The 26,833-nt window shown below is 50.1% G+C and overlaps 1 protein-coding gene across 1 annotated transcript in view; it reads left to right on the top strand.

Moving 5' to 3' along the window:
• Positions 1 to 25,927, top strand: part of Slc41a3 (solute carrier family 41 member 3) — a 30,782-nt gene extending 4,855 nt beyond the window's left edge. The window contains 11 exon segments of the mRNA XM_038321026.1: positions 1,564 to 1,671; positions 3,009 to 3,080; positions 9,271 to 9,415; positions 11,135 to 11,281; positions 13,216 to 13,360; positions 17,871 to 17,950; positions 22,144 to 22,278; positions 24,077 to 24,144; positions 24,147 to 24,227; positions 25,458 to 25,571; positions 25,574 to 25,927. Coding sequence (XP_038176954.1) covers positions 1,564 to 1,671; positions 3,009 to 3,080; positions 9,271 to 9,415; positions 11,135 to 11,281; positions 13,216 to 13,360; positions 17,871 to 17,950; positions 22,144 to 22,278; positions 24,077 to 24,144; positions 24,147 to 24,227; positions 25,458 to 25,571; positions 25,574 to 25,672 — 1,194 coding nt within the window. The 3' untranslated portion in view covers positions 25,673 to 25,927.
• Positions 25,928 to 26,833: the final 906 nt, after the last annotated feature.

Here is a 26,833-nt window from a genome sequence, read left to right as displayed (position 1 = left end):
AAGGGAGGGGGGATTGTTCTGACTTGGGCTTAGTAGACATGCCTCCTTGTGTGAGGCAGGAAAATGCGCACCAGGCTGTGGGGAAGGCAGAGGAGGGTGGATGGGGGGGGCAGAGAAGGGTGGTTGGGGAGGGCTGGAGCAGAGAGCATGGAAAGGACTGGGTGTGACAGGCAACCCTGGCCGGGGTAGGAGTACTGTGCGGTGGTGTGTGTGTTATGTGCCCCAGGGGTGCACAGGGCTGATAGACAGCTGCTCACAGGCCTGAGGCCCCTGCTCCAGCAAAGGGGGAGGCAGTAGCCGGACTGATAAGGAGGGCCCCTGCAGGTGGGCCTCTGTCTCCAACATAGTCCTTTATCTTAGAGCAGGAGAAAGCTTGTATTTCTTAAAGGGCTAATGTCATTATTATAGAAGATCCAAACAAATGGGTCAATTTGGTCAAATACAAAAACATTTTCTAGAGGGAATTAAAGTTACGAACACAGTAAAATGTTCAGACTTGGTACTAAAAAGCTATGCACACGGGGACCACATTTTGCTCCTATGCAGTCAAGCGACACAGGGATAAGACTGGCATGTAGAACCTCCGACTGGTCCTTTCCCTCCACACCCCCAAGAGTACTGCTGCCTGGGGGTGACTCCCGCTCTCCCAGAGGTGATGTGTTTGTGCACCGTTAGCTGCTGTTACCTGGGGTAGTGAGGCCTAGGCCTAGAGCCCTGCAGCCTTAAGACCTTATTCCATGGAGGTCACACTTCGGCCGGGTCGGTGGGTATTTGGGGGTGGTTTTCATCACCACAAGTACCCCCCCCCCTTTCCCAGCTTTCTTGAAACATCCCAGCAATTCTGCCTTTTCAGTTTGCGTTGTTCTTATGTTGGAAGGAGATGTGGGGCCTCCATCAAATGGACCTTTCTGTTTTGGAAAGCCCAGGGTCCTGGAGGTAGTGACTGAGAGATCCTGACAGAGTAGCCACCAGCTAGTTTTGCAGAGTGTCTCCAAGCCTCCCAAATGAAAAGAAGTAACTCTGAATTGGTGACACATCCCAGTTTCTACCAAACTCTTGTTGTACACCAAATCCCATGGTACAGTAAATAGCTCATTTTCAGGCTAGGCCAGGCTGGACCTCTGGCCTCCGCTCCAGCCCTGCCACTTTCCTGGCCTCGGAGGGTGGGAGGCAGGAGGAGCTTGCTGGAGACCACCGCTGCTGATTTGATTAATGGTATTTAAAATGTTTTATTTGGTGTTTCATTTAAAATCATTTAGGCTGAGTATTAGGTGGCACACACCTTTAATTCCAGCACTGGGGAGGCAGAGGCAGAGGCAGAGGCAGAGGCAGGGACATCTCTGAATTCTAAGCCAGCCTAGTCTACAGTGAGTACCAGGATACCCAGGGCTATGTAGAGAGACCCTATCTCAAAAAAACAAAACTTGAGCGAAAGTGTTTAGGACACTGATGGGCCTCACGGGTTGATTCACAGCAGCGCAGGGTTGTTGCCTGGGGTTCTCTGTGCACTGCGGCAGAGCTGTGCCAGCGTTTGGCCTCATCTCCTTGTTCTCTCCCTTCCAGCACTGGCCAGTGTTCCAGGAGGTTAAAGACCTGCTGACGCTGGTGCCGCCCCTGGTGGGTCTGAAGGGAAACCTGGAGATGACCCTGGCGTCCCGACTCTCTACGTCTGTAAGTGGCAGGCAGCTGTCTCGGGTCATCTGCGCTTTGGGGACACGAGATTCCTTCTCTTGGAAGTCCGCATCCACACGGGTGTTGTTCGACTTTGGTGTCTCTCACAGGCTGTCCCGTCTCTCCTCCCTGTTCTTTGTACTGTTTTCTGTTTTCCATGGCTACCCTGAGCTGGTGAGGGACCAGCACAATGCCCTGGTGCCTTCACTTCCCCTCATCCTTGGTGCCAGTTGACTTTGGGTGTCCCGGAGTCTGCATGCTGCTGCCTGGACCTGAGGGCACACTCCCTGGAAGATACACACGGAAGCTTCAGTAGGCAGAACAGGTTCAGGGGAGGATTCTGGTGGAGGAAACAAAGAAAGGTTTTTAGCTGCCCATCAACCACCTCCATTCTTCAGGCCCTTGCTGTCTTCTGTCATGGCTATCTACCCTTGGCTCTGTAGGCAACACAGGCCCTGCCTCGGCCAGCTCTTCTTGCCTATCCCAGGCACCCAGGCATGGCAGGTGGATGGTTTTCTTTCTCTCTTGCTAATATAAAAGGTTTTCCCTCTCTCCCTCCAATGGCCATTTGACATCCTGCATGTGAAAAGGGCAGTAGCCAGAGGGAATATGTTGTGTTCAAGGGCCTCAGAGTCCCAAAGCTGATGAAGGACCAGGGATGAAGGCCTCAGTGTTCACTGTTCACTGTGGATGCCAGCGCCTCTAACTATATTTATACTGCTGTTTCTCCACTAAAGAGGCCAGAGGCGCTGAAGAGACGGCTCGATGCTCTTCCAGAGGACCCGGGTTTGGTTCCTGACACCCATAGGGAAACTCATAACCGTCTGCAATTCAAGTCCTAGAGAATTTGACACCCTCTTCTGGCCTTCACAGGCGCTACACATACATGGGACACAGACATAACACAGGCAGAACAGCCATACACAGAAAATTAAAATAAACAAAACCTGGGGAAGAACAAAGTCCAGGTCAGTTCATAAAAGGTGGGGTGTGCATGCGGCAGGAGAGCCGACTCAGCGTTGAGAGAGCTCGTCGTTCTTGCAGAGGACCCAGGTCTGGTTCCCAGCACCCATACTGGGCAGCTCCCAACTGGGGCTCTGGACCCTCTTCTGGACTCCTCGGGCAGCTGAACTCACATGTGCACCTACTCACACACTTATATACACAATTAAAAAGAAAACAAATCTTAAGTGTGGGTGGGTCACTGTCTACGAAGCTGAGCGGCATAATCTGTTCTGAGTTCTGATTTGTTTCCTGAGAGAGAGGCTGACTATGCCCAAAAGGACTGGCTTCTCCAGCCCAGCCAGACTGATGCTACCTTTATCTCTGTATGGTAGGCCAATACCGGACAAATCGATGACCGCCAGGAGAGGTACAAAATCATCAGCAGCAACCTCGCTGTGGTTCAGGTGAGTGTTGGAGCATTCATCGGTGCCTCGCCTCTCCTTTCCCCTGTGGGTCCGCAGCCTTTCTGGGCAGGAAGAGGGAGGCCATGTGAGCCTTGCCCCTGTACTCTGGTGGACTTGGAGGACAAGTGTCTGTGTGTCCACGCATCTGTCCACCAGACCACATCTGTGCCATAGGGAAGATCATCACAGGGAGCCACCATACCTGCCTGGAGATGCCATCAGGTCTGTGGTCCCTGCAGCTTCCCTACTCTCTGCCTTCTAAGCCAGATCCTTGGGGATCTGATATACTCAACATTTGCCACGCCCTACATTTGTGAGTGGCCTTCTTCTCATACTTAAACACCGTTTGCCTGGGTCACTGGTGTTTCTGGGATGAACACACCCCAAGTTCACTTCCAGTGACCTCAATCTTTCTGGAACCTGAAGCACCTTCCCACCTGGAATTTTCCCCCCTTAGCCCTGCTCTTGCCACTTAACCTGTCCTGTCTCAGCCTGCAAGAGGCCTTCCTGCTCCTTTCATACCGTGCCTCCTTCCATATCAGGCCCTCTATGGACTCAGTTCTATCTAGGCCCTTGTCACAGTAAGCAATGGGGTGAGCATGCCGTAGACTGATCTCTAAGACTGTGAGCCAAAGCAAACCTCCTCTCTTTCTAAGTTGATTGTCTCGAGGCGTTTGTTACGGCTGATGAAAAGTTAACTACCATTTGGCCATTTCCCAGTGAGGCCTGGTCCTTCCCTCCTGACCAGGTTGGAAACCAAGCTGCCCTCTTCTGCCGTCTCCCCTAAGTCTCACGTCCCGTCCCTGTGATCCTGTCCCTGTGATCCCGTCCCTGTGATCCCGTCCCTGTGATCCCGTCCCTGTGATCCCATCACTGTGATCCTGTCCCTGTGATCCCGTCACTGTGATCCTGTTGCTGTGATCCCGTCACTGTGATCCTGTCCCTGTGATCCTGTTGCTGTGATTCTGTCACTGTGAAGACTCTCTCCTCTGAGTTGCGTTTGAATGGAGCCCTGCTTCTCTCCTCCTCCCCCGGCTGATGCCTGAAGACCTGATGCCCATTGCATCTGTTTCTGTCTGTGTGTTAAGCCAGCAGATGCCTTCTCCTCTTGGTTCTGCAGTTCCTCTATGTAGATGAGCCCTGCCTCCCTCACCAGCCCCACCTCCAGCCATAGTATTTCTTGCCGCCTTTACAGCGTGCAGCTGTCTGTTCTTGGAACATCTCTCCTCCATGCCCGCTGTTCTACAGCACACTGGACACTCACTCTAGTCTAATCTCTATGCTGCCCCAGGTGCCACCCCTCAGTTTTCTCCCTCTTAAGTGGGGTGTGTGTGTGTGTGTGTGTGTGTGTGTGTGTGTGTGTGTGTGTGTGTATAGTCCTCCAACACTTGCCCTCTTGGTTACAGTGAATGTGCCTCCCACCCTACTGTTCCAGTTCAGGCCTGTCTTGGCCTGTCTTGCCTTCTGTACCTGGGCTGAGTCTTTCTGGCCAGAACCAAGCCTGTAGCTGAGTAGCTGAGAGATTAAAGTAGTATTCAGATCCATAGCAGGAGGTAGAGTGAAGAGGTGACAAATGCCCAGTACTGGGCATGCCACTCCCGCCTTTCTAGAACCTTCCACACAGAGTTTCAGGACTTATGAAGCTTTCCTGGGCCCGGCTAGACTTACATTGTAGTTGGATTTTTCTTTGGGCCACCAGCTCACAAATAATGACATGGAACTTCTTATTAATTATGAAAGCTCAGCCTATAGCTTAGACTTATTCCTAACCAGCTCTTATAACTTGTTAACCCATTTATATTAATCTATGTTCTGTCATGTGGCATTAACTTCTCTTCCATCTTGCACCTTCTTGTTTCCTCTTCATGTCTCCTGGCATCTCCCGTGTGCCTAGATCCCTGTTCCTCTTCCTTTCTCTCCCTGGAAGTCCCACCTACACCTCCTGCCTAACTATTGGCTGTTCAGCTTTTTATTACACCAATCACAGCAATACACCTTCACAGTGTGCAAATATCCCACAGCAGTGCATGCTGCCTCAAATGTAGCTTACTTATGATTTTACTTCCTCCATTTTAAAAGGGCTTAACTTGGAGTCACAAGTCATCGGGTAAATTTCAAAGCTTGACTTTTAAAAAAACTTTAACATGTTCTGTCATTTAATGTGAAACTAAGGGTGAAGTTTTAAATTAATTTTCAGAATTATTTGACACTTTCTCTGTGTTCAGTGTACCTTGCTCATATTCACTTATTCCACCCATGCCTTCCTGAACAACACCCACACAGACCCTCCCATACCCATGTCCTCCCTGTTTTTTGTGGTAACCCACTGAGTCGGCTGGATCTTGTCACCTGGGTTCCTGAGAGTGATGGCCAGGTTGTGCCCAGAAGGTGGCAGTTCACAGCGCTTGTTCCGTCCTTCTGGTCTGATGTCCTTTCTGCCACCTCTTCTGTGATGTTCCCTGAGTCTTGGGGAGGCTGATGTCGGTGTCTTGGATAGGGCTGAGCACTAAACAGTCATTTATTCTCAATATGATTTTTTTTTAGTTTTTAATTTTATGTATATTGGTATTTTGTCTGCATGGGTGTCTGTGTGTTGTGTGCATGCCTTGTACCCAGAGAGACCAGAAGAGGGCATCAGATCCCCTGGGACTGGATTTTACAGACGATGTGAACACCACGAGGGTTGCAGGAATCGAACCTGGGTCCTCTGCAAGAGTGCAAGTGCTCTTAACTGCTCTTAATCATCCCTCCAGCCGCTCAGTATGGAATTGTGTAACTTCTTGTGGCGTGTGGGGACTCCCCAGTGAGACTGAGGGCGCCACTGAGCAGCCAGCCCCTCACTCCCTTGCTGTCCCAGGAACTATAGCCTCAGTTCTCCCTAGTCTTTGCTTTATTTCCTAAGTGATACTGGCATGGCCACATTCTCCTTTACAGTAAGGCTTATTGTCTGTCTGTCTGTCTGTCTGAAGTGGAACTGGAACCCAGAGTCTCAACACGAACTGGATCAGCACTCTGTGACTGAACCATGTGTCCTTCTAAAGAGTTTTAAGCTTAGATTCCCCCCCCCCCCCGGGAAAATATCCCACAAAATAATCAGGCTGTTGGCTGTTGAGTAACTGGTACCGCAGTGGCATGTGGGTGGCTGCATCACTGGCTGCTCCATTACCTCACCAGCATGGAAGGTACCCCTTCAGAACTGCCCTGCTCCCCATCTGTATGTACACACCCACGGAGAACTCTGACTCATGGACGTGGAGTTCCTTTCTGTGACTCTCACCCTGTGATGGCTTAGACTTGCCGAGCAGCCTGGCTAGAGCAGCGTGAGAACGAACCCCGGCCACTCCTGTCTATCCTACGGTTACCCCAACTGTTCACACATGCAAACGCTTCTCTGGAAAAGAGGCTACGTTCCCAACGCACCCCCCAACTCCCATCCCGGTTTCTACCACCAGGAGTGAATGAGGAATCAGCTTCCACGTACTTGTCAGTACCTTCCGCCTGTGGCCACCTTTTTCGTGGTAGTCTTACCTGGTGTATGAATGTGTTTCCTTCACTGGGACAGAGTGCCTGAGACAGTCCACTTGCGTGGAGGGAAGGCTGGCCGTGGCTCACTGATTCCTATCCTCCTGTTGCTGTGGGGCCCATGATATCCAGGAACCTGGCTAGGATGGAGGGGCTGGGATCCCACAGTCTCTTGAGGGCACTCTTCCAGCGACCTAAGATCGCCCAGGAAACTGCCTCTTCATGGTCCACACAGCTTCCTATAGTTGTCTTAAAGCATGGGCCTTTGAGGACGTTCTGAATTCAAGCTAACAGCACAAGGCCTGAAGGATAAAGGACAGGTCAGGTAGTAAACCGTTCACTAACTGAATGTGAGCAGTGCCAGGTGCTGGGCCATATCCTCCATGCGTCGTGTCACAATCTGCTGAGACTCTTCATGAATACTAAGGGGGTCAGTCATTTCTCCATGACGCCCTGGTATCTATCATATAGGAACCCATATAAATTGCATATATAATACACTATATATAGATGATTTTTCTGTACTGGCGTTTGAACCACATGCATCTAGGTGAAAGCTCCACTGCCCAGCTGTATCCTTGCTTTGGTTTATTTGCTTGATGTTTTGAGACCAGGGCTTGCTAAGTTGCCCATGCTGAACTCATTCTGTGGCCCAGGCAAGCCTTGGCCTGTGACCTTACCTCAGCTTCCAGAGTAGCGGGTATTGTAGGTGTGTGTAACCATGTTTGGCTTTGTGTTTTTCTTTATTGATTTTATGTTGTATCTTTAAAAGGAGGCCTTTGCTGGTCAGAGATATTTTTAAACATTTATTCTGTTTTTGCTAGGTCTCCGAGTATAATAGCTCAGCCAACTTTGATGTCTGAATCCTTCTGCCATGGTTATAATTGTGGGAACAGGCATGTACAAACCATGCCAGGCTGTAAAACTCTTAAACAGACTATCGTATATCCTTTTATTTCACGCCTTTGGGTTTATTGTTTTAAGGGTGTGAAGCAGGGCGGGGGAGTCCACCCTTCTCCTGGTCATCGTCACTTGATCTCCCTTGCCCAAGTTATTTAATATTCATCTGCTGAGGTCATATATGCAGGATATCCCTCTTCATCCCCTCTCTGCTAGCCTTGTTTAACAGAGCAGTTTCCTATGCTCACTTCTGGGCTCCCTTCTGTCTTGTGGCTCCATGTGTCTCTTTATGGCAGTGCTGTATTGCTTTGATCTCTCCGGCTTTAGAGCACGTTTCGATTGATACTTACAATGTCTCTGACGTACACCAGTAATTCCCCCAGACCTCCTTCCACTAACTGTCTTGGCTCTGCACATGTGCTTACTCATCTGTGGCCTTTTGAGCAAGTCATCAGGCACCGTAAGAATCTAGTATGGGATGACATTGGTTATGGGGCTCTGGTTGGGATGACATTGGTTATGGGGGCTCTGGTTGGGATGACATTGGTTAACTTGGAATTCTTGTTGTGCTCACTGCACAAACATCAGACCTGAGTTGCGTCTCCAGAACTGGTATCCACAGCTAGATGTGATGCTTTGCTCTTGAAGTCCCAGCACTGGGGAGGCAGAGACAGGAAGATCTCTGGGGCTTTCTGGCCAGCCAGCTTCCTGTTAAAAACAGCCCCAGGTCCATGACTCAAAAATTAAGGGGTGGGGGTCACAAGATGGCTCAGCTGGTAGGGGCACTTGCTGTCCAGCTCGATGACCTGAGTTCAGTCCCTGGGACCCACTTGGTGAAGGAAAGAACCAACTCCATCAAATTGTCTCTGACCTCCACGTATGCGTGTGTGCCCCTCACCTGTTACACCCAAAAGAAATAAACGCAAATCTCAAATCTGGGTCTATGCGATGACTTAGCAGGTAAAGGTACCTGAAGCCAAGGCTGAGGATCTGATTTGGTCCCAAATGTGGGAGGAGAGAACTGACTCCCGCAGGTGGTTCTCTTTCCTCCACATGCCCCAGACCCTCTTACAGAAAAGTGAAAAATATAAAGTGGACAGCTTCTGAAGAGCAGTACCCGGAACTTCATCCTCCCACACAGACCCACTTCTCCTGTCCATAGGCATCGCAGAGCTCCTTCATCCTTTGGTCATCCTGTGCTCCTTCATCCTTTGGTTATGGGCACTATTCCATGCAGACATTCTGAATTAGGGGTCCTGATGCCGGCTCAGACCTGGACTGTAGGTGGTGAGGGACTTAGTGCCCAGAGCCTCATGCTTCAGAGGCAGAGAAGTCGCTGTAATGAGAATGTGAGCTGGGAACAGGACAGTTGGGGTGTGAGGCAGGCATATGTGCTATTGCTGTGGGCCTGAGGCTATCATAGGAGAGAGACCAGTCAGCCACTACTGTCTGGGTTGTAGAGTGTACACCTGGGCCAGCTGAGCATGGAGCTCTGAGCCAGAGGCAGGTGTCCCTCTGAGACCTTGTTCTCCACTTGCAGGTAACATCTCACATGGGACAAAGGTAGACAGGGCCGCTCTCTGTGGAGTCACCATGGAGGGAAGTGCTGAGGAGAAGGAAGTGCTGAGAGCCAGCGTGGTCCAGGGTGAAGGGTATGAGGTAGTAATGAGGGCCTCATTCGGTCCTTGAGGTGACCAAGAGTCAGAAGATCAGAGAGGGTGGCAGTGGTCAGGGACCCTTCTCATGGGTCTGATTTTTGTCTCGGCAGGTGCAGGCCACTGTCGTGGGGCTCCTGGCTGCACTGGCCTCTCTGCTCCTTGGTGCGGTGTCCCGAGAGGAGTTGAATTGGGCTAAGGTGGCACTGATGTGCACAAGCAGCGTCATCACTGCCTTCCTTGCCGCCTTGGCCCTAGGTGAGCCACGTCCCATGTATCCCCAAGCCGAGCCCTGCTTCTCTGCTGTTCTGTTAAGGTTCCCAGAGAGGAGAGCCATGCGGCTGCCGTGGCACTGATGTGGAACTTCAGGGGTCTGGAAGTGGGTGGGAAGAGCTTGCTAGGTCGTCAGTCTGCCCTGTGTCCTCTCAAAGGTGTGTGTGTGTGTGTGTGTGTGTGTGTGTGTGTACGCATGTGTACACATGTGCAGAGAGAGTGTACATGCCTGAGGGAGTGCTGTTGTCCAATGTGTGCTTGTGTGTGTGTATGTGTTCATATGAGTGTGAGCGCATGTATGCTTGTGTGTGTGTGTATGTGTGTATGTATGTGCTGAGAGTATATACATGCCTGAGGCAGCTGTTGTCCAAGATATGCGTGTGTGTGTATATGTGTGCGAGTGTATGTTTGTGTGCGCATGTGTATGTATGTGTGCAGAGAGGGTGTGCATGCCTGAGGGAGCTCTGTTGTCCCTTCCTTCAGTCTTGGCAGACTTCAGTTTATCACTCCTTGCTGAGGTCAGAAACCTGAGCATGGCAGCTTTCTTCATCTAGTTTGTTGACCTCTACATGTTTCAAGAGTGTGACTACAGAGCCATGTGCAAATTGGCTCACAATTGTAACAAGCCACCTACCTCAGCTTCCCCGGATTACAAGCTTGCATAATGGTTTTTAATAAGCATTCCCAAAGCAGTGGTATCCTTCACAGGGCTTCGGTGGTACCAGCGCCACCTATTGGCTCAGTTGTGTAACTTCAGGCCCACTTGGAGGGCTCTGGTCTGATCACACATAGGCACAATGTGGCAGGTGGTGGCAGCATTTGAACAGCCTTGAGAATGAATGTAGACACTTTTAATTTTTAATTCCGTTCATTTTGTGGTGCTAGGGACATAGCCCAGAGCCTTGCTGTCATTATTTTTAGGGTCACAGGATTCTAAGTAGTATTAAATTCTAACAGCCAAGATACAGAATGTTTTGAAGAACTGGAGATGGGGGAAATCCTGTGAAGTAGGCTAAGCCCTGCTAGTAATAATAGAGCTTGCAAGACTATAGGGCAGGTGCCCTCAGAAAGAACAGAGGGTCCTGGGGCTGAGACCCTGGAAATGGGCTCTCTCGTCTCCCAGGTAAGCTGTGAAGCCCATCGCTGTCTGCATTTCAGAGTCACATGTTCCACCGCAGTGCCCCAGGACAGCATAGCTGGGCCCCGAGATAAGGGACCCCAGGATAGCTCTGATATCTGGCTGAGCCCTCCACCGCATAGCCATGTGCCGGCCCTCCCCATCCTCCACATCAGTGGCTCAGAGGACCCAGCAGGTACTGGAGGCTAGGTCCTCCCTCCCCATCCTCCACATCAGTGGCTCAAAGGACCCAGCAGGTACTAGAGGCTAGGTCCTCTGCCCCTGAGGCTCCTGTTGCTTAGAGCATCCTTGGAGCCGTCCTCCATGCAGCAGAGGCTCTGAGTACTGTGTGGCTGTAGTTCCAGGTGGTTTGCGAGGCCAGGGCCTTCCTGCCTGCTCAGGTGTGTCTTCAGGGTTTCCAGGTCCCAGCCAGTGACAGAAACTCAGGGAGGTGGGCAGCCTGCTGAGGCATCCAGATGTTGAAAGATAGAACTATTGAGTTTCTGACCACCTGCTTGACCCTTCCAGGGGCCCCTAACCCGTCTCACCACCAACTGCTCCCTGGGCCTTCCCTCTTTTTGCTGCAGGAATTCTAATGATCTGCATAGTGGTTGGTGCCCGGAAGTTCGGGGTCAACCCTGATAACATTGCCACGCCCATTGCAGCCAGCCTGGGAGACCTCATCACACTATCCATTCTGGCGCTGATAAGCAGCTTCTTCTACAGGCACAGAGGTAGGGAAGGCACCAAGGAGGAACCTACGCAGATCTCCTCAGCCTGGGTGGAAACTGGAGCATTATCCCCAAAGAGAGGAGCCAGGGTGCTGTGGAGCCCAAGCCTGCAGGGTGGGGAGTGGGAGGCGGGTACCTGGGGTGGGGGAGGAGTGGGGAGTGGGAGGTGGGTACCTGGGGTGGGGGAGTGGGAGGGTAGGGTGGGGTAGGGGTGGGGGTGGAGGGGTACCTGGGGGGGGGGGGTGGGGGGGGTGGGGGGTTGGGGGTGGGGGTGGGGGTGGGGGGGGTGGGGGAGTGGGAGGCGGGTACCTGGAGTCACTCAGCACATCCAGGATGGCTGGGGAAACTGAGTCTGGAGTGAAATGAGGGGCTCAGTCTGTCCTTGAGCATGCTGCCAGTGGTGGTGAGCGTGTGGTGTCAGTCGCTAGAGGTAATGTCTGGCACAGCTCAGTGCCCTGTGGGAAGAAGGATTCGGATGCCGGAGAAATAATCAGTGGATGCAGATAGAAGCGCTCAGTGTGACCTCCATCCAGTCTGGACTGAGCTCTGTTAGGTGACAGCGAGGAGCCTAGGAATCAGATAAGATGACCTAGTTGTGTACTTTCAGGCCCAGTGAGTTTCAAATGAGATTTGCATGGAACTTAGTTATGTGTATTTGTTTTGCAAAGCAAATAAGAGCACCACCCCCTCCCCTCTCAGGGAAACGGCGGGCCTGGCCCCAGGAGACAGGTCTTCACTGACTGGGGAGAGCTAGCTCACATCTGCCAGGAGCCGTGAGGAAGAGGCATGGGTGTGCAGTGGGAGCTGGATGGCTCCTGTCGGAAGTTACGGAAAACGTGACTGCCCTCCCAAGTGTCCTTGTAAGGAGACAGTTCCCCAGGCTACTGTGTCCTGAGTGTTAGTGACCTGCCTACCAGCTCTGGGGTACAGAAGCTAGCCATGTTTACCACGAAGCACTTTGTTTATGGCTAACGTGGAGCACCTGTGCAGACAAAGGGACCACAGTTGTGGGCTGTGGAGAACAAGGAGAGGGTGTTCCCAACAACACCACGCAGAGAAGGAGAGTGGAACACAGACCATGCATCCGTGTGCCCATGCATGGCCACCTAGTGTTGAGGCTGCTCTGGAGGGTAGGAACAGGATGAAAAGATGATGCTAGAGCAGGATGAAAAGATGATGCTAGAGCAGGATGAAAAGATGATGCTAGAGCAGGATGAAAAGATGATGCTAGAGCAGGATGAAAAGGCGATGCTAGAGCAGGATGAAAAGATGATGCTAGAGCAGGATGAAAAGATGATGCTAGAGCAGGATGAAAAGATGATGCTAGAGCAGGATGAAAAGGCGATGCTAGAGCAAGCTGATGTTCTATGCAAATGTGACAAGTCAGAGAATGAGGCTGGAGGTAGCAGAGGCGAGTGGCACCTTGAGGACACTGGTCCTGGTGGACAGCATCCTGACCTTATAGCCGGAGCTGAGTCTGGGGTATGAGTAGCAACCAGGCCAGCCATATCCATACCCCACAATAATATGGAATGACTCAGTCAGGAGAAAGCTTCCTCCTGATTCCGCCCTGCGACCATGTGCCCTGGTAGTGGCCTCTTTGCTCTTCTGGGTTATTTTGGTACCTCCAAGCAGGACAGTGGAAAACTGCCCAGACCCTGTCCTAGTGCTCTTTATTGCAACACTGGGTAGGGGAAGCCTGATCAAAGTTCTTGATGATGCCAGGACCGCAGAGAAGTGAAGGGACGGGGCAGGGCAGAGAAGAGCTTTCCTGGTTGCTTAGCAGCTGCTCTCGGGCAAGCGTGGTAGGACAGCCTTTCTAAATGGCAAACGCCTCAGTTCCAGACTTCACCTCTAGACTGTGAAAAGCCACACCCCAACCAGCTTCTCTGTGCCAGCCTTGGCCACACGAGCTATGTATGTCTGCTTTCCCTTAGACACATGGTATCTGATGCCACTGGTCTGTGTCGGCTTCATGGCTCTCACCCCTCTGTGGATCTTCATTGCCAAGCAGAACCCACCCATCATGAAGATCCTGAAGTATGGGTGGTTCCCCATCATCCTGGCTATGGTCATCAGCAGGTGAGCAGCATGGAACAATGACTCCTCTGTTCTGTGAGGGGAATGGCTGAAGGAAAGGACGTCAGGGAGGGAAGGTTGATTTTGCTCACTGTTTCAGAGGGTTCAGATCATTTGTACATGCTCTTGTGGCCCCGGGAGCCTATCATGGAGAAGTGCTGTTCACTTCAGAAGTGACCAGGATACAGGAAGAGGCCCAGCCTAGGGACTGCCTCCTTATAGCTAGGCCCCACCTCCTGCCGTTCACCACCTCCCAACAATGCCAGAAGATTACTAATCCATCAAAGGATTAATCCATCCACCAAGCTCCGATGATCCATCATGATATGGCTCTGGAATGCCTGACAGACTCATGCAGTACTCATCACCTAGGGTTCTGATCTGTTCAAGCCAACAGTCAAGATTAACCATCAGAGACCAGGCAAGGTACCACACACCTTCAATCCCGGAACTCTGGAGGCACAGGCAGGTAGATCCCTGTGAGTCTGAGGCCAAGCCTGGTCTACATAATGAGTTCAAGGCTGGTCAAGGCTACATAGTGAGACCTTTAAAAAACAGCTATGACAATTTACCCCTTGTCAAGTTTACAAACAGACAAATCACTTCAAACCATAACATCCCACTGTCCCTCCCAAGAGCTCACCTCTGTCTTACACTGCAGAATGTGTGATAGAGGGAGTCAAAGGATACTTGACCATTTATTATAATGCAAAATCTGTGCAGATATCACAAGAAAGAACCTTCACCCCGCCTTTTCTTTGAGTCAAGTCCATTCCCAATGAAAACCACGCTTCTTGGATCAAAACGCTGCCCTCTACTGGCTAGCAGACAGGTGACAGAAATTCTGTAACAAATGTGTGCAGTTTAACTTGAAGCCTCCCCATAGGGCTAACAATTCCCACATCAAGCAGCAGTCTAAGCTCAGGGTCTTCTGTGTTGCTCCCAACACACAGTGGCACAGAGAAATCATTTCCATTGCAGAAGGTGGTAAGGAGCCAAAGTAAGACCGCAGCACAGCAAGGCAAACATTAAATCTATAGCCGCATGTCTGGCATCTGGGACCCGCAGTGCCATGATACCAGCTTCAGTGGGCTAGGAAAGTCCAGCCTCTGTTGTCTTTCTGTCACCTGCCCATAGAGCCTCATACACGTGCATGCTACATGCTTGCAAGCCAGTTCCATGTGTTCCACACCAAAGTCTGCCACTAACTCAAGCAGTATCCTTTGGACCAGGTGTCCAGCAGCCTCTGGGCACCTGGGTGGCTCAGCTCACAAAGACACTTCCCTGTGGCTGGGCCTGCATAAGCCCCTGAGGTCTTCTCAAGGAACTGCCATTCAAATGATTTTGTAATTGAACATCTTGGAGCCTGGGATGGGTAGGGTGTGGCCAGTTGAAAGTGTTCGGCTTCTCTTGACTGTCACTAATCTCTTCGACAGCCACATCCTCTGTCGGCAGCTTTTCTGGAGTTGCAGATGTCCTCCCAGGTCCTTCTAATCTGCTTTCTGCTTCCATTTCTACTGTAAATCCAACTAAAGGTACCACAGCCTGAGTGCTGTGCCGTGCCTTACCATCGCCACCAAATAAGTTATTTATATCTAGCCCCACCACTTTCAGGGCATAAACAAAATAAGCACAATTCCACTTTCCCCCTTCCTGCATGAATACTTTTATTTTTCTCAAATTCACCTCTTACTCGTCCACTTCCAACTCCTTTAGGAGGTCTCTTCCATCCCTGTCCTCCATAGATGGGTTGATGGATAACTAGGTGGATGGGTGGATGGATGGATGGGTGGATGGATGGATGGATGGATGAAATATCCATCTCTATGTAATCTACTGAGCCCAGTTACTGCTACCTACTTGCAAGTGGGTGTAGGGATCCACTGTAGCATGGACAGCCTACCAGGGATCCCAGCCTGGAAGAAAACTTTCTGTTCCCCTGCACCCATTGATGGCCTGTGACTTCTCAGCTAAGAGTGGGCCTTGTGAGTCACCCCTAGCCATACTAAAATATTGTTGTGAAATTCTTTGCCAGCATATACCATGAATGGTTTCCAACTCAATTCCCAATAGAGCCCTCGTTCCTGTCCAAAGCCTCACGGAGCCAGGCCTTCACTATCCAGTTCCTTGCTACCACTCTGGTCTTCCACTAATTCCACTTAGAACGTTCTAGGCTGCCCTAGCCCACTTCTCCAATTTCCCCAACTTCCTTCCTCATAGCATTTCCAAAGAGCTCAGAACCATTTGGCCAGGTTTGGCTCACGCAAGTGACTTCATGCCTCTGGTGCGAGTTTTCCCTCTGGTTGCTGTTTCTGTTCACTGACAGAAATGCCTGTCTGACAGTGTGGGTTTTAGGGGTTCAGCACGTGATTGAGGTGGCCCCACGCTGCGGGGCAGAGCATGAGGGTGAGTCTCTATGTGTGGAAAACCGTCCACATCATGGTGACTACAAGGAAAGACACATCCCCGAGCGGCACGGCAGAGGTGTGCCTCACCAGTCTACAGGTGATCCCTTAATCCAGTCAATTACGCAGCAACCTCCTCCCTCCCAAGAGCCCTGGAGCACTCAGCGTGAGGGTGAACAGGTGCCATGGGTCAGGTCTGGTGTGGCCCTGCACTAACTTGTGCTAAGCCCCAGTGTGAGTGAGCTTCACACACTGATTCTCTGAACCCCTCACTTAGGCCCCATCCACTCTCCTGAGGCCACTACAACCACAGAGTGCGGCCGCTGGGAGAGCTGAAGCTGGGCAGAGCAATCGAGCGTGGCCCAGCTAGCTCCACGCCCTGTCCTGGTGCCAGTGGAACACTGACTGTAGAGAGAAGCCTCTGCGGGTGTCGTAGGGTTTACTGTGCTCTGATAAACACCATGACCAAAAGTGACTTGGGAGGAAAGGGCTGATTTTAGCTTCCAGTTTCCAGTCTACCACTAAAGGAAGTCAAGGCAGAACTCAAGCAGGAGTCTGAAGGCAGAATCTGAAGGAGGCTGTGAGAAGAGCTGTTTGCTGACTTGACCCAGGGTTTGTTTAGGTTGCTCTCTCTCTCTCCTTCTTTCTTTCCCCTTCCACTCTTCCTCCCTCCCCCTCTCTCCTCTTTTTTTTCTCTCTTTTTCTTTCTTGTTTGTTTTTTGAGACAGGGTTTCACTGTGTAGCCCTGGCTGTCCTAGAACTCTGTAGACCTCACAGAGATCCCCCAGGCTCAAGATTGCTTTCTTGTACACCCCAAGATCATCTGCCCAGGGATGGCACTACTCACAGTGGGCTGGGCCCTCCTATGCATCAGCCACCAACCAAGAAAAGAAACCTTGGACTTATCTGCAGGCCAAGAGACATTTTCTCAGTTAAGATCGCTTTTCCCAGATAGATCTAGGTGTCAAGTTGACAAAAGTCGCCCAGCACAATGGGTTTCAGGATCCCTCATCCTGGCTTCAGGGAAACAGTTCCCACCCATGGTCACTAACCCAGCATAGCTGCTGGTGAGGCGCAGAGAGGTGTAGGGTTGGGCCACTATGTTTTCTGTTAGGAGATGTTGACAGGGACTACTGCAGTCCGTTCTGTCATGTTCTAATCCAGATATCACGGAAAAGAGGCTATGGTTCAGTTATCTTTACTCTAGTTTCGTTCATTCACTCATTCATTCATTCATTCATTCATTCTTTGGTCTCTATAGGGGCCTGCCACCCAGCTCCTAAATAAATACAGAGAGACTTACTTATGATTGCCCTGCCTTTGTTTGACTTATTTCTAGCCAGCTTTTCTTAAATTATCCTATCTACATTTTGCATCTGGGCTTTTGCCTTTTTTCTGTATATTTTTCTTTATTTCTTACTCTTTTGCAGGCTATGTGGCTATGTCTGACCTCTGGTGTCCTCCTCTCTCCTCTCCTATTTATTCTCTCTGCCTGGCAGCCCCTTGGATCCCTCTCCTGCCTAGCTATTGACTATTCAGCTCTTTCTTAGACCAATCAGGTGTTTTAGGCAGGCAAAGTTAACACAGCTTCACAGAGTTAAACAAATGCAACGTAAAATAATGCAGCACATCTTTGCAATCATTAAACAAATATTCCACAGCATAAACAGATGGTGGCACACCTTCAAACAATATTCCACAACACTTCACACCCCTAAAATATTCCAAGGCCACTCACAAAAACTGATCTCCTTTTCTAAGGCTCTACAAAGTCCAAGAGTTGGGAAAGCCTTTCCTAAACTCCAGGTTCTGGTGGAAGCAAGGTCTTTGATGGGGGGGGGGGGTAGGTGTCTCATCCCATGATAGAGCCTAGCCAGGAGGTCCTAGGATATGAATGGCCTTGGGAAGGCTCTTATTATGGGTTGCCGTCATCCAAAGGATCTCGTGGAACAGCTGAGGCTTGGACTAAAAGTGGAGACATTACACGAGGAGACAGCTGGGCTGCAGCAAGCGTTCTGTGTAGGGAAGAGATGTTTGCCAAGCCTGGGAAGGTGGCCAGTGGGCAGTTTGGCTGGGCCACTCTAATATCAGCTCCATTCTGTCCCCAGTTTCGGAGGCCTCATCTTAAGCAGAACTGTCTCTAAGCATCAGTTTAAAGGCATGGCTGTCCTGACTCCCGTCATCTGTGGTGAGTACTGAGGTGGCTCCTCTTGGGGTCCCTGGGCTGGGTAGGGACTGAGCGCTAGTATGCAGCCTCAGGTTCTGGTGGTTGGGCCAGCTGAGCCCGCAGAGCCTACACACCCATTGGGCTGAGTTTCCTCAGATGCACAGGATGTGAAGGGGCCCCAGAGCATGAGGGCAAGGAAGCACACCAGTTTGTTGCTGCTGACAAGGGTCTCACTTTGTAGATCATGCTGCCCCAGAACTCTGTGTAGCTCAGAGTACTGTGTAGCTGACCTTGAACCCATGGCAATGATCTTCCTACCTCATTGGTGACATTAAAACTCAAGACATTAACACACGAGACTCTGGATTTCTGTCTCCACCTCAAAAATAAGCCCACAGCAGTAGTGGGTTTACTCTCTGGACCCAACAACAACCAGCATGACAAAAACCACAATTCCCTGGGGTCCTGCACCGACTCACTTCCTATCATTGCCTTACTGGCCACGGTCTGCAAGCATCTGAGTTGCTAACAACCTGACTCCTAGCTGCATAGGGCTAAGTCAGGCAAACAAGAGGGCACTGGACAATGATGGGCAGTGGGCCTAGCAGGAGGCCATTCCTGGCCTAAAGGGAGTGCTGCCTGCCTTGTCCTTCTAGCCACGGTGGCTTATGGGAAGCTGGTTCCTAGTGATCAGGGAGCTGACAAGAGGTTGGGAATTGGGGTAAAGGACTGAATCTGTAAATTTAACTAATTATTTTCTTTCCCTTCTCCTTTTTAAAGCTGTGTGTAGTCAGTAGACACAAATGTCCAGCCATCCTCTCTCACTGCAGGTGGATGTCTTTTCTCTACTGGGGTCATCATGTGGCTGATCTCAGACCCTGGGTTTCCCTGATGCATCCACACACATGGCTGTAGATAGATGTAGTGGCATTTCATTTGTATTTTAGTAAAGCTTCTCTGAAGATCAGAGAGTAAAAGCAGCCCCACTGGTCAGCCTTACAGACGAGGCACTGTAACACACACCTTTAATCCCAGTAGTCACATTGTTGCCATAGAAACTGGGCGGTGCATGCCTTTAATCCCAGCCCTAGAGAGGATTATAAAATGGGAGGAAACAGCTCTCAGACACAGTCTCATTCTGAGATTCCTGGAGGCAGGATCGTCATTTCAGACTGAGGTCAAGGTAAGAGCCAGTGACTGGGTGCTTTGCTTTTTGAATCTTCAGGTTGAACCCCAATTTCTCTCTCTGAGTTTTTATTAATCATGTATCAGACAGATTTTCTTTTCCACCGCCAATCCCAATAATGACACAGAGACTTCTTATTCTGAAAGCCTGCCCTTTAGCTCAGGCTTGTCTCAAGTAGCTCTCATAACTTAAGTTAACCCGTTTATATTAATCTGTGTTCTGTCACATGACATTAGTTCTCTTTCACCTTGCGCCTTCTGTTTCCTCTGGCTGGCGACTCTGCTCTTCTTCCCAGAGTCTTTTCTGTTCCCAGAAGTCCTGCCTAGCCTCTTCCTGGCTATTGGCCATTTAGGTTTTTATTACACCAATCACAGCAATAAATCTTCACACAGTGTATAATATCCCACAACATTTCCTCCCTTTGTCTAATTAAAAAGAAAAGATTTTAACTCTAACATAGTAAAAACTAAATACAATAAGAACAAATATTAAGAAGTACATTGACAATGTTTAGTCCATATGCAATTGGCAAATTCAGAGAGAGAACTTCATTATCTTTCCTTCTATCCTACTGTATTAGTGTATAATACTGTATTAGTGAGTCCAAAGTTCTATGCCTAAACTTTTTTTTTATCATAACTCACATTATTCTAAAAACATCTTTTTAGATAACAACTTAAGCTTTTATGTTTCTCAACCTTATCAACTTTCTCTTACATTTATTTTTAATTTGGTAACAAGGAAAACTATATAGCTATCTAGTCTTCAGTCCCTATCAAGACCTAAGAAGGATATAATATTACCTGAGGTAAAGAGGAAGTGTAGAGCAAGCAACTTCCAAAACTAAGAACAACATCTGGCTGGCCTGGAACAGTCAACCCTAGGTTCCTCTGCAACAGTGGGGACATCCATCTTCTTCAGCCTATGGGCCCAGAATATCTGACAGACTTTTCTGTGAGGCAGGGAAGTTTGAAGGACTGTCCTACCTTGTCTTGGCAAAGTTTGTTAGTTGCCTTCTTTGTGTCCTGCTTGTCCAGTTTGGACAGCATTCTGTCAACAGTCGAGGCAAGGGCAGTCTCTCTGCCCAGTGACTAATCTTTGCCACAAACAAATGCAAACTCCATAGGAGGTTCTTCAATGTCAGTCATCCTTTTTTGAAGTAAATTTGATGCTGCCAGGGCAGACGTGTTTCACTGTCATGAAAACCCTTACGTTATTAAAACATTTTTAAAAATGCCATAGTCTGTAGGTCTCTTGAAGTGTTTGAAGACCATCCATGTAAAATATATTTGTTTGACCTTGAAAAACATACCTAACATGACTATAATTTTGATTTGTTATAGATGACGACTATTATATTAATCCGTCTTTATTATCCTAAATAGGTTTATAGGACTAAAAGTGTATAGTGCAATTTTTTAAATGAGCTGCATAGGCACAATACCTTAAATAAGAGTAGAAACTTATATACAGTGTAACAAAAATAACCTTAAATTTGTATCAATATACAAAAATCCATACCAATGTAAAATATTTTGAGACTAGTTGGTTGTTCATAATCCCTCAATCAAAGGTGGTGGTGGCACATTCCTTTAATCCCACACCTCGGGAGGCAGGGCCAGGCAGATCTCTGTGAGTTCAAGGCCAGCCTGGCCTACAGAGCAGTTCCAGGACAGACTCCAAGCTACAGAGAAACCCTGTCTCAAAAAAAGTAAACTTAACAATCTACCTTTTATGCCATTATTTTATACTTTTCCCCTTTTTCCCTTCAGAAAGGGATCCTTGAATCTAATCTTGGTTCAGCTTTTTCCCTGAACATGACGAATAACAACTTGTAACCAAATTCCCCTAAAAGATGATAATCTATTCATAATATTCATAACCCTCTAAAATGACCAAAAACCATACACCCCCACCTCTTGGAAATGTGGGTTGTAGTGAGGAGCTGGCGGGCCGCGTTCCCTCTGTAGTGAGGCACTGCGGGCAGGCCTGCTTTTGCGGGCTGCGTTCCTGCCGCCCGGCTCCTGGCCCGCCCGGCTAGCATTACCCGAAATAACAACACCACAAACTGTATTCATTTAAACACTGCCTGGCACATTAGTTCCAGCCTCTTATTGTCTAATTCTCATATCTTGCTTTAACCCATTTCTAATAATCTGTGTAACAACCACGAGTGGTGTCTTACCGGGAAGAAAGATTCAGCATGTCTGACCTGGTGGCTGGCTTCATCGCATCTGGCTCCCTGGGGAGAGGCACGGTGGTCTGGCTCAGAGAGCAGAGGCATGGTGATTTATTAACTTCCCTTCCCAGCATTCTGTTTCTGTCTACTCCGCCCACCTAAGGGCTGGCCAATCAAATGGGCCAGGCAAGTTTCTTTATTAGCCAATGAAATCAACTCAAACAGAAGACCCTTCCACATCAGTGGTGGTGTCTTATTCTCTGGATTGCTTCTGTTGATTGCGGGGAATGGCATCTTTAGGAGATGTGAGAAAACTGGGATAATGGTCGTGTCCTGGGAGAGCTAGCTGTATTGTTTGTTTAGGTCTCTGTGCGATGGGAAAGTGCAGGGCTTCTCTGAAGCATGGCTGGAGAGTCTGGGAGGCTGAGCCATCTCAGCCAGCAGCTTGAAGTTGTTCTGGATGTACAATTTTGAGGAAACCGCAACAGAGACATTCTGAGAGGTTGGGTCACCGGGGCTACTTTCACGTGGCCTAGCTGGGGAAAGTTCCTGTGGGGTCGTGAGACCCTAGTCAGGGATAGGCCTGTCCTCTGCCAGCTAGGCCATCCTATCCTGCAGGGAACATTGTTCTTGGGTCTTCTGGGCGGCCGGTGGCCTCCTGGATCCTGTCAGTGTTTCTTTACCACCATCCCCCAGCCTCTTGAGTCTCCCTGAGGACACCCCTCCATGCATCCATCCATACCTCTGGGCATGGCCATCTGCACTAGTCAGGGTCCATCCAACCCAGCCCCTCCATCACCACAGTATTAGCCCCGGGGTTGGAGCATGCCACACCCTTTCTCCTCACAGGTGTCGGTGGCAACCTGGTGGCCATTCAGACCAAGCCGCATCTTACCTTCCTGACATGTGAGCACACCTGGCGTCCTCCCCGTCCAATGATTGAAAGATTCTGGCCTAACCCATGCCTCACTTTCTGCTCTTCAGGTCAGTAGCTGTCTGCTGAGGCACGTACCTTATTATCCCCCAACACCTTGTTGTTGGTTTGGTTTTGCTTTTTTCATGTTTGCAGTGGAGGGCTCACTATGCTGCCAGGCTGGCCTTGAACCCTGGGCTTGGCTGATGATTTGCTCACCTCCAACCTCACATTAGTTGTGACCATGCGCCACATGCGCCCATGTTTTCTAATGTCACCTACAAGTTGGAAAACCTTTTTCTGTGTTATTTATGCATCGCACATTTTACTTAATTGTTGTTTACACATGGTTTTCCTACAGTTTTTCTTGAGTGCTCACTCCGGCTGCCCTGCATGGCATGCTGCCCCTACAGAACTGCATGTTCTGGGGTTGTTGCCTGCTTTCACAGTCTCCTTTTTAGGCTTTCTTCACGTGCCTTTAAAAAAAAGAAGAGTTGAGGGCTGAGGAGATGAATGGGTCAGGAAAACATGCTTGCTGTACAAGTTTGAGGACCTAAATTCATCCCTGTAACCCACATGAAAAAAACAAAAACAAAGCCAGGCAAGGGGTGTTGCATGCCTTTAAATCCAGGCTCCAGGAGGCAGGCAGTCTGATCTCTGTGAGTATGAAGGCCAGCCCGGTCTACAGAGTGAGTTCCAGGACAGCCAGAGCTACACAGAGAAACTCTGTCTAGAAAACAGCAACAAACAGAAACAACAAAGAGGCAGGCAGGGTGATGCCCACTCGTGACCCCAGTCCTAGGAAGCCAAGCTGGGTGAATTCCTGGGGCTTGCTGGAGTTTCAGGCCAATCAATAACAGACACTGTCAAAAATAAAAATAAAATAAAATAAAGCAGATAATCCCTAAGGATTGTGTGTGTGTGTGTGTGTGTGTGTGTGTGCGCGCGCGCGCACGTGCGCGCACTATTCAAGTCTCAGCACCACGTAAAAGTGGATGTGGTGGCGCACACCTGTAATCCCATTGCTTGGGAAGCAGGAGAATCTGAAGTTTAAAGCCATCCTGGGCTGCATGATACCCTTCCCCTCTGTTCCCCAAAGGTGGTTTCTCTGGAGCTGGGGTGGAACCCTAGGGCCTTGAGCATGCTCAGTAAATGCCGTGTCACAGGCTACCCTCTACCCCCTAGCACCCAAACCCCTGCTCTGTTTGTTGACCTGTTTTAGTGTTTTAGTTTCACTTCGTTGTTCTTGGAGTTTCTGAGTTTGGCATGTGACTTCCCTGCCGTTTTCTGACACTCTCGGGGACAGAGATGTTTCTACTGTACGATTGTGTCTGAGAAGGCATCACAGTCACCCGCTGTCATGTCCGCCTGTCTGTCATTGGGTCTGGGTGGGGTGGAGTCCTCTCACTACAGATCTTAAGCTCAGCGAGCAGGGGAGAGCCAGAGCTCAAAGTTCTGTGGTGCCCCCACTGCACTGCCAGGGTGTCTGTCCTGCGAGTCTGTCACCCTCCCCAGGCTCCCCCTGGCACAGTCTGTCTTCTACTCAAGGGTCAGACCCCAGCCTGTGCCTCCTCCCCACAGGGGGTCTTTAGAGCCCCCTGGGAGCTGCCCCAACTTGTATACACTTCCTAGTCAAAGCTTCCATGTGAAACGAGTGACCTTCTTTCTGTGTGTGGCCAAGCTGATTCTCATCTGTTCCCGCAGATTGTCAGCCCCTAGAAGGAAAGAAAGGTCAGATGAGTCCTACTTAATAGGGTGCCACATGTTGCAGATTGAAGGAGCTTGGGTGCCTCGTTGGGACTCTTCTTTGCCGAGAGGGCCTCTGCAAGCAGGAAGGTTTTATGATCCTCTTGATTCCATTCCTCCTAGAAATCAACTCTGTGTCAGCTCGAGTCCTGCTCTTTCTGGTGGTCCCGGGACATCTGGTTTTTCTTCTACCCTTATCTGCCTGGTGGAAGGCCAGGCAATGACAAGCAGCAAAACCTTCGTGTTGCTGTACCTGGTGGCAGGCATGATCCAGGTGAGGGTGGCTTCCCAGTGGTCCTTGTCCCGTGGGAGGTGCTGAATAGAGTTCACATCATACAAAGATCACACCCAATTCACGCAAAGCCCAGAGACATGGACTAGACACAGAGGCCAACTGTGCTGTGTACCACACACCTCGCACCACGACTCCATCTGCACACTGCATAACGCGTGTTGCCGGTCACACCTCACGCTGTACAATTCACTCTGTACTGTGCTCCGCATTGCCACATGCCTCAGAAAGCTGCAAGAGCAGCTATAGATTGCATTGTGTTCTGTGAAGGAAGCTGAGCTGTGGTCGAAGCCCGGCTCTGCATGGGGCTGAGGGCGTGTATAGTCTCCTTCCAGGCAGGATGGCATGTTGTCGGTGTGAAAGAGATTAAGCTGCTGCTACTTTGAGCCACCAGCTGACTAATGTCCCGGAGGCCTAGACTGTCAGCATAGAGGACTGCGGGCACTGTGGCAGTTTTCGGAGGGCACACTGAAGTTTTTTCCTCATCTCTCAACCTTGTCAAGTTCAGGGCTTTATTTAGGGGGAAGGAACAGGGCAGGGACTGCAACTGAGTAGGGCCGTGTGGACTGCTTCTTGGAAGCTTCTAGAAGAGCTCACCAACCTCCGAGGGGAAAGGGTTTTCAAGCAGAGGGGATCCTGGCTGGTGAGTGGCAGCAGGTCCCTCTGGCACTTCAGAGGCCAGGGCAGAACCCAGCCACTAGGAAGGGCGTGTGGTAACTGAACCTGCTCCAGACCCCACCCTGCCCTCTTCTGCGTTGCTGAGTAACAGGACAAGCAGAAGAGGTTGATTCACTCACACCTTAAGGTTGCAGCCAGCAGCCTCACGGTGCAGCCAGCATGTGACAGGCGTAGACAAGTGGACAGGGAGCCAGCTGTGGCCAAAGGGGCTGTGTGGGTGAGGAAGCCAGTCAGCAGCAATGGCCCTGCCTTGTTCTTTAGCAACCTGTTCTGAGAACTGATTCGACCCAGGGACCTCCCTCAAGACGCATCAGTCCAGCACCAGGCCTCAGCTCAGAAAGGTCCCCCTGCACCTCAGCGCCACCACAGTGAGCACCAAGCTTCCAGCGCATGTCCAAGATGCTTAGGCCCAAGCAAAGCTGGAGAAAGGGAACTGACAGGGGCTGACCTTGGTGGTGTCCTTGGAAGCCAGCTTGTGCTTTTGGCTGTCGTTTGGTCTCTGACTTGTCTTACATCTCTCTGCTCTTTTGGCAGGTGGTAATCCTGCTGTACCTGGCAGAAGTGATGGTTCGGCTGACCTGGCACCAAGCCCTGGATCCTGACAACCACTGTATCCCCTATCTCACGGGACTGGGGGAACCTGCTGGGCAACCAGCCTCCTGGCACGTGCTTTCCTCCTGGACTGGTTATTAAGGGGCAGAGCTGATCTTGCAGAGCTGGTTTCAGAGCTGGTTTCTGTACCCCCCTGACATGAGGGCTGCCACCTGCAGGTCTCCGTGGGACCTTCCCCGTGTCTACAGTGTCCAGCAGGGCTGTGTTCTTCCTGCTGGGGCCCTCAAGCGCTAGATAATCTGCCGGGCAGTGGCCTCACCGGTCTGCCAAGGAGACGAGCAGACACCTTGATTCTGAAGTTGGTAGCTGAGCCCGAGGTGGAGCCTTGACATCAGGAGCTCTGCTTGCAAGTGTGAGTGAGTATGTGTGCCTGGCATGTGTGTGCACACGTGTGTGTGCACGTGTGTGTGTATAGGGCAGGCTGTTCTAACCTGAAGATGCTGAGGAAGAAACCTGTCGGCATAACCTGGATTGAGCGGAGCAGGATGGAACTCTTCTACGTCCCCGGGTCTCGGGACTACCCACGCCCTGACTTTGCTGCCATCACTGAGCTCAGCCCCTGGACCCACACTACTCATGCCCTGAGCCCAGTAACTGTGCACCTTCACCCCAGGCAGGCCCTGCGTACCCCTCATCTCTACCCCTGCATTTAATCTTATGGCTGCTTTCTTTTTATTTCCCCCTTCTGTTTTATAGAAGAAACCCTCTGTTTAGGGTCTGGAGATCAAGAGATGTATAATAAAGCATAGCTGACATTGATTGCACTTGGTGTTCTGCATCCTTCAAGGTGGTCAGGGAGGCCGTAAGGCTCAGTGTCCAAGCAGTGGATGGCATTTCTCTAGGGCAGTGTTTCTCATGGTGTGAAATATTGAGTGTGCATGTCACCTGGAAACTTGTGTGTATAGGCACACAAGTTCTTCTCTTGCCTGCCCAGGCATCTCCCTGCTGTAACAGACCTCAGCTGAGCCATCATGTTGGGGACTCACTGTCCAGAATGTCATTCCCCTTTTTTGATTGACATATGTGTATGTATGTAGTATGTATGTATGTATGTAGTATTTGTGTGTGTGTATTTCTGAGGTGTAATGTGATATTTTGATTCATGTCATCTTTTTATGATTTATTATTTCATATATATGAGTGTTTGCCTGCATATATTTCAGTATCCATAGAGACCAGAAGAGGGCATTCAGATTCCCTGGAACAGGAGTTTTAGGTGGATCTGGGTACCATGCAGGGTGCTGAGAAGCAAGCTGGTGCCTTCTGCAAGAGCCGTATGTGCTCTTCATCTTGTTTTA

The sequence above is a fragment of the Arvicola amphibius genome, chromosome 2, assembly GCF_903992535.2.
Source record: "Arvicola amphibius chromosome 2, mArvAmp1.2, whole genome shotgun sequence".
Lineage (NCBI taxonomy): Eukaryota > Metazoa > Chordata > Mammalia > Rodentia > Cricetidae > Arvicola > Arvicola amphibius.
This window is presented reverse-complemented; position numbering and strand designations above follow the sequence as displayed.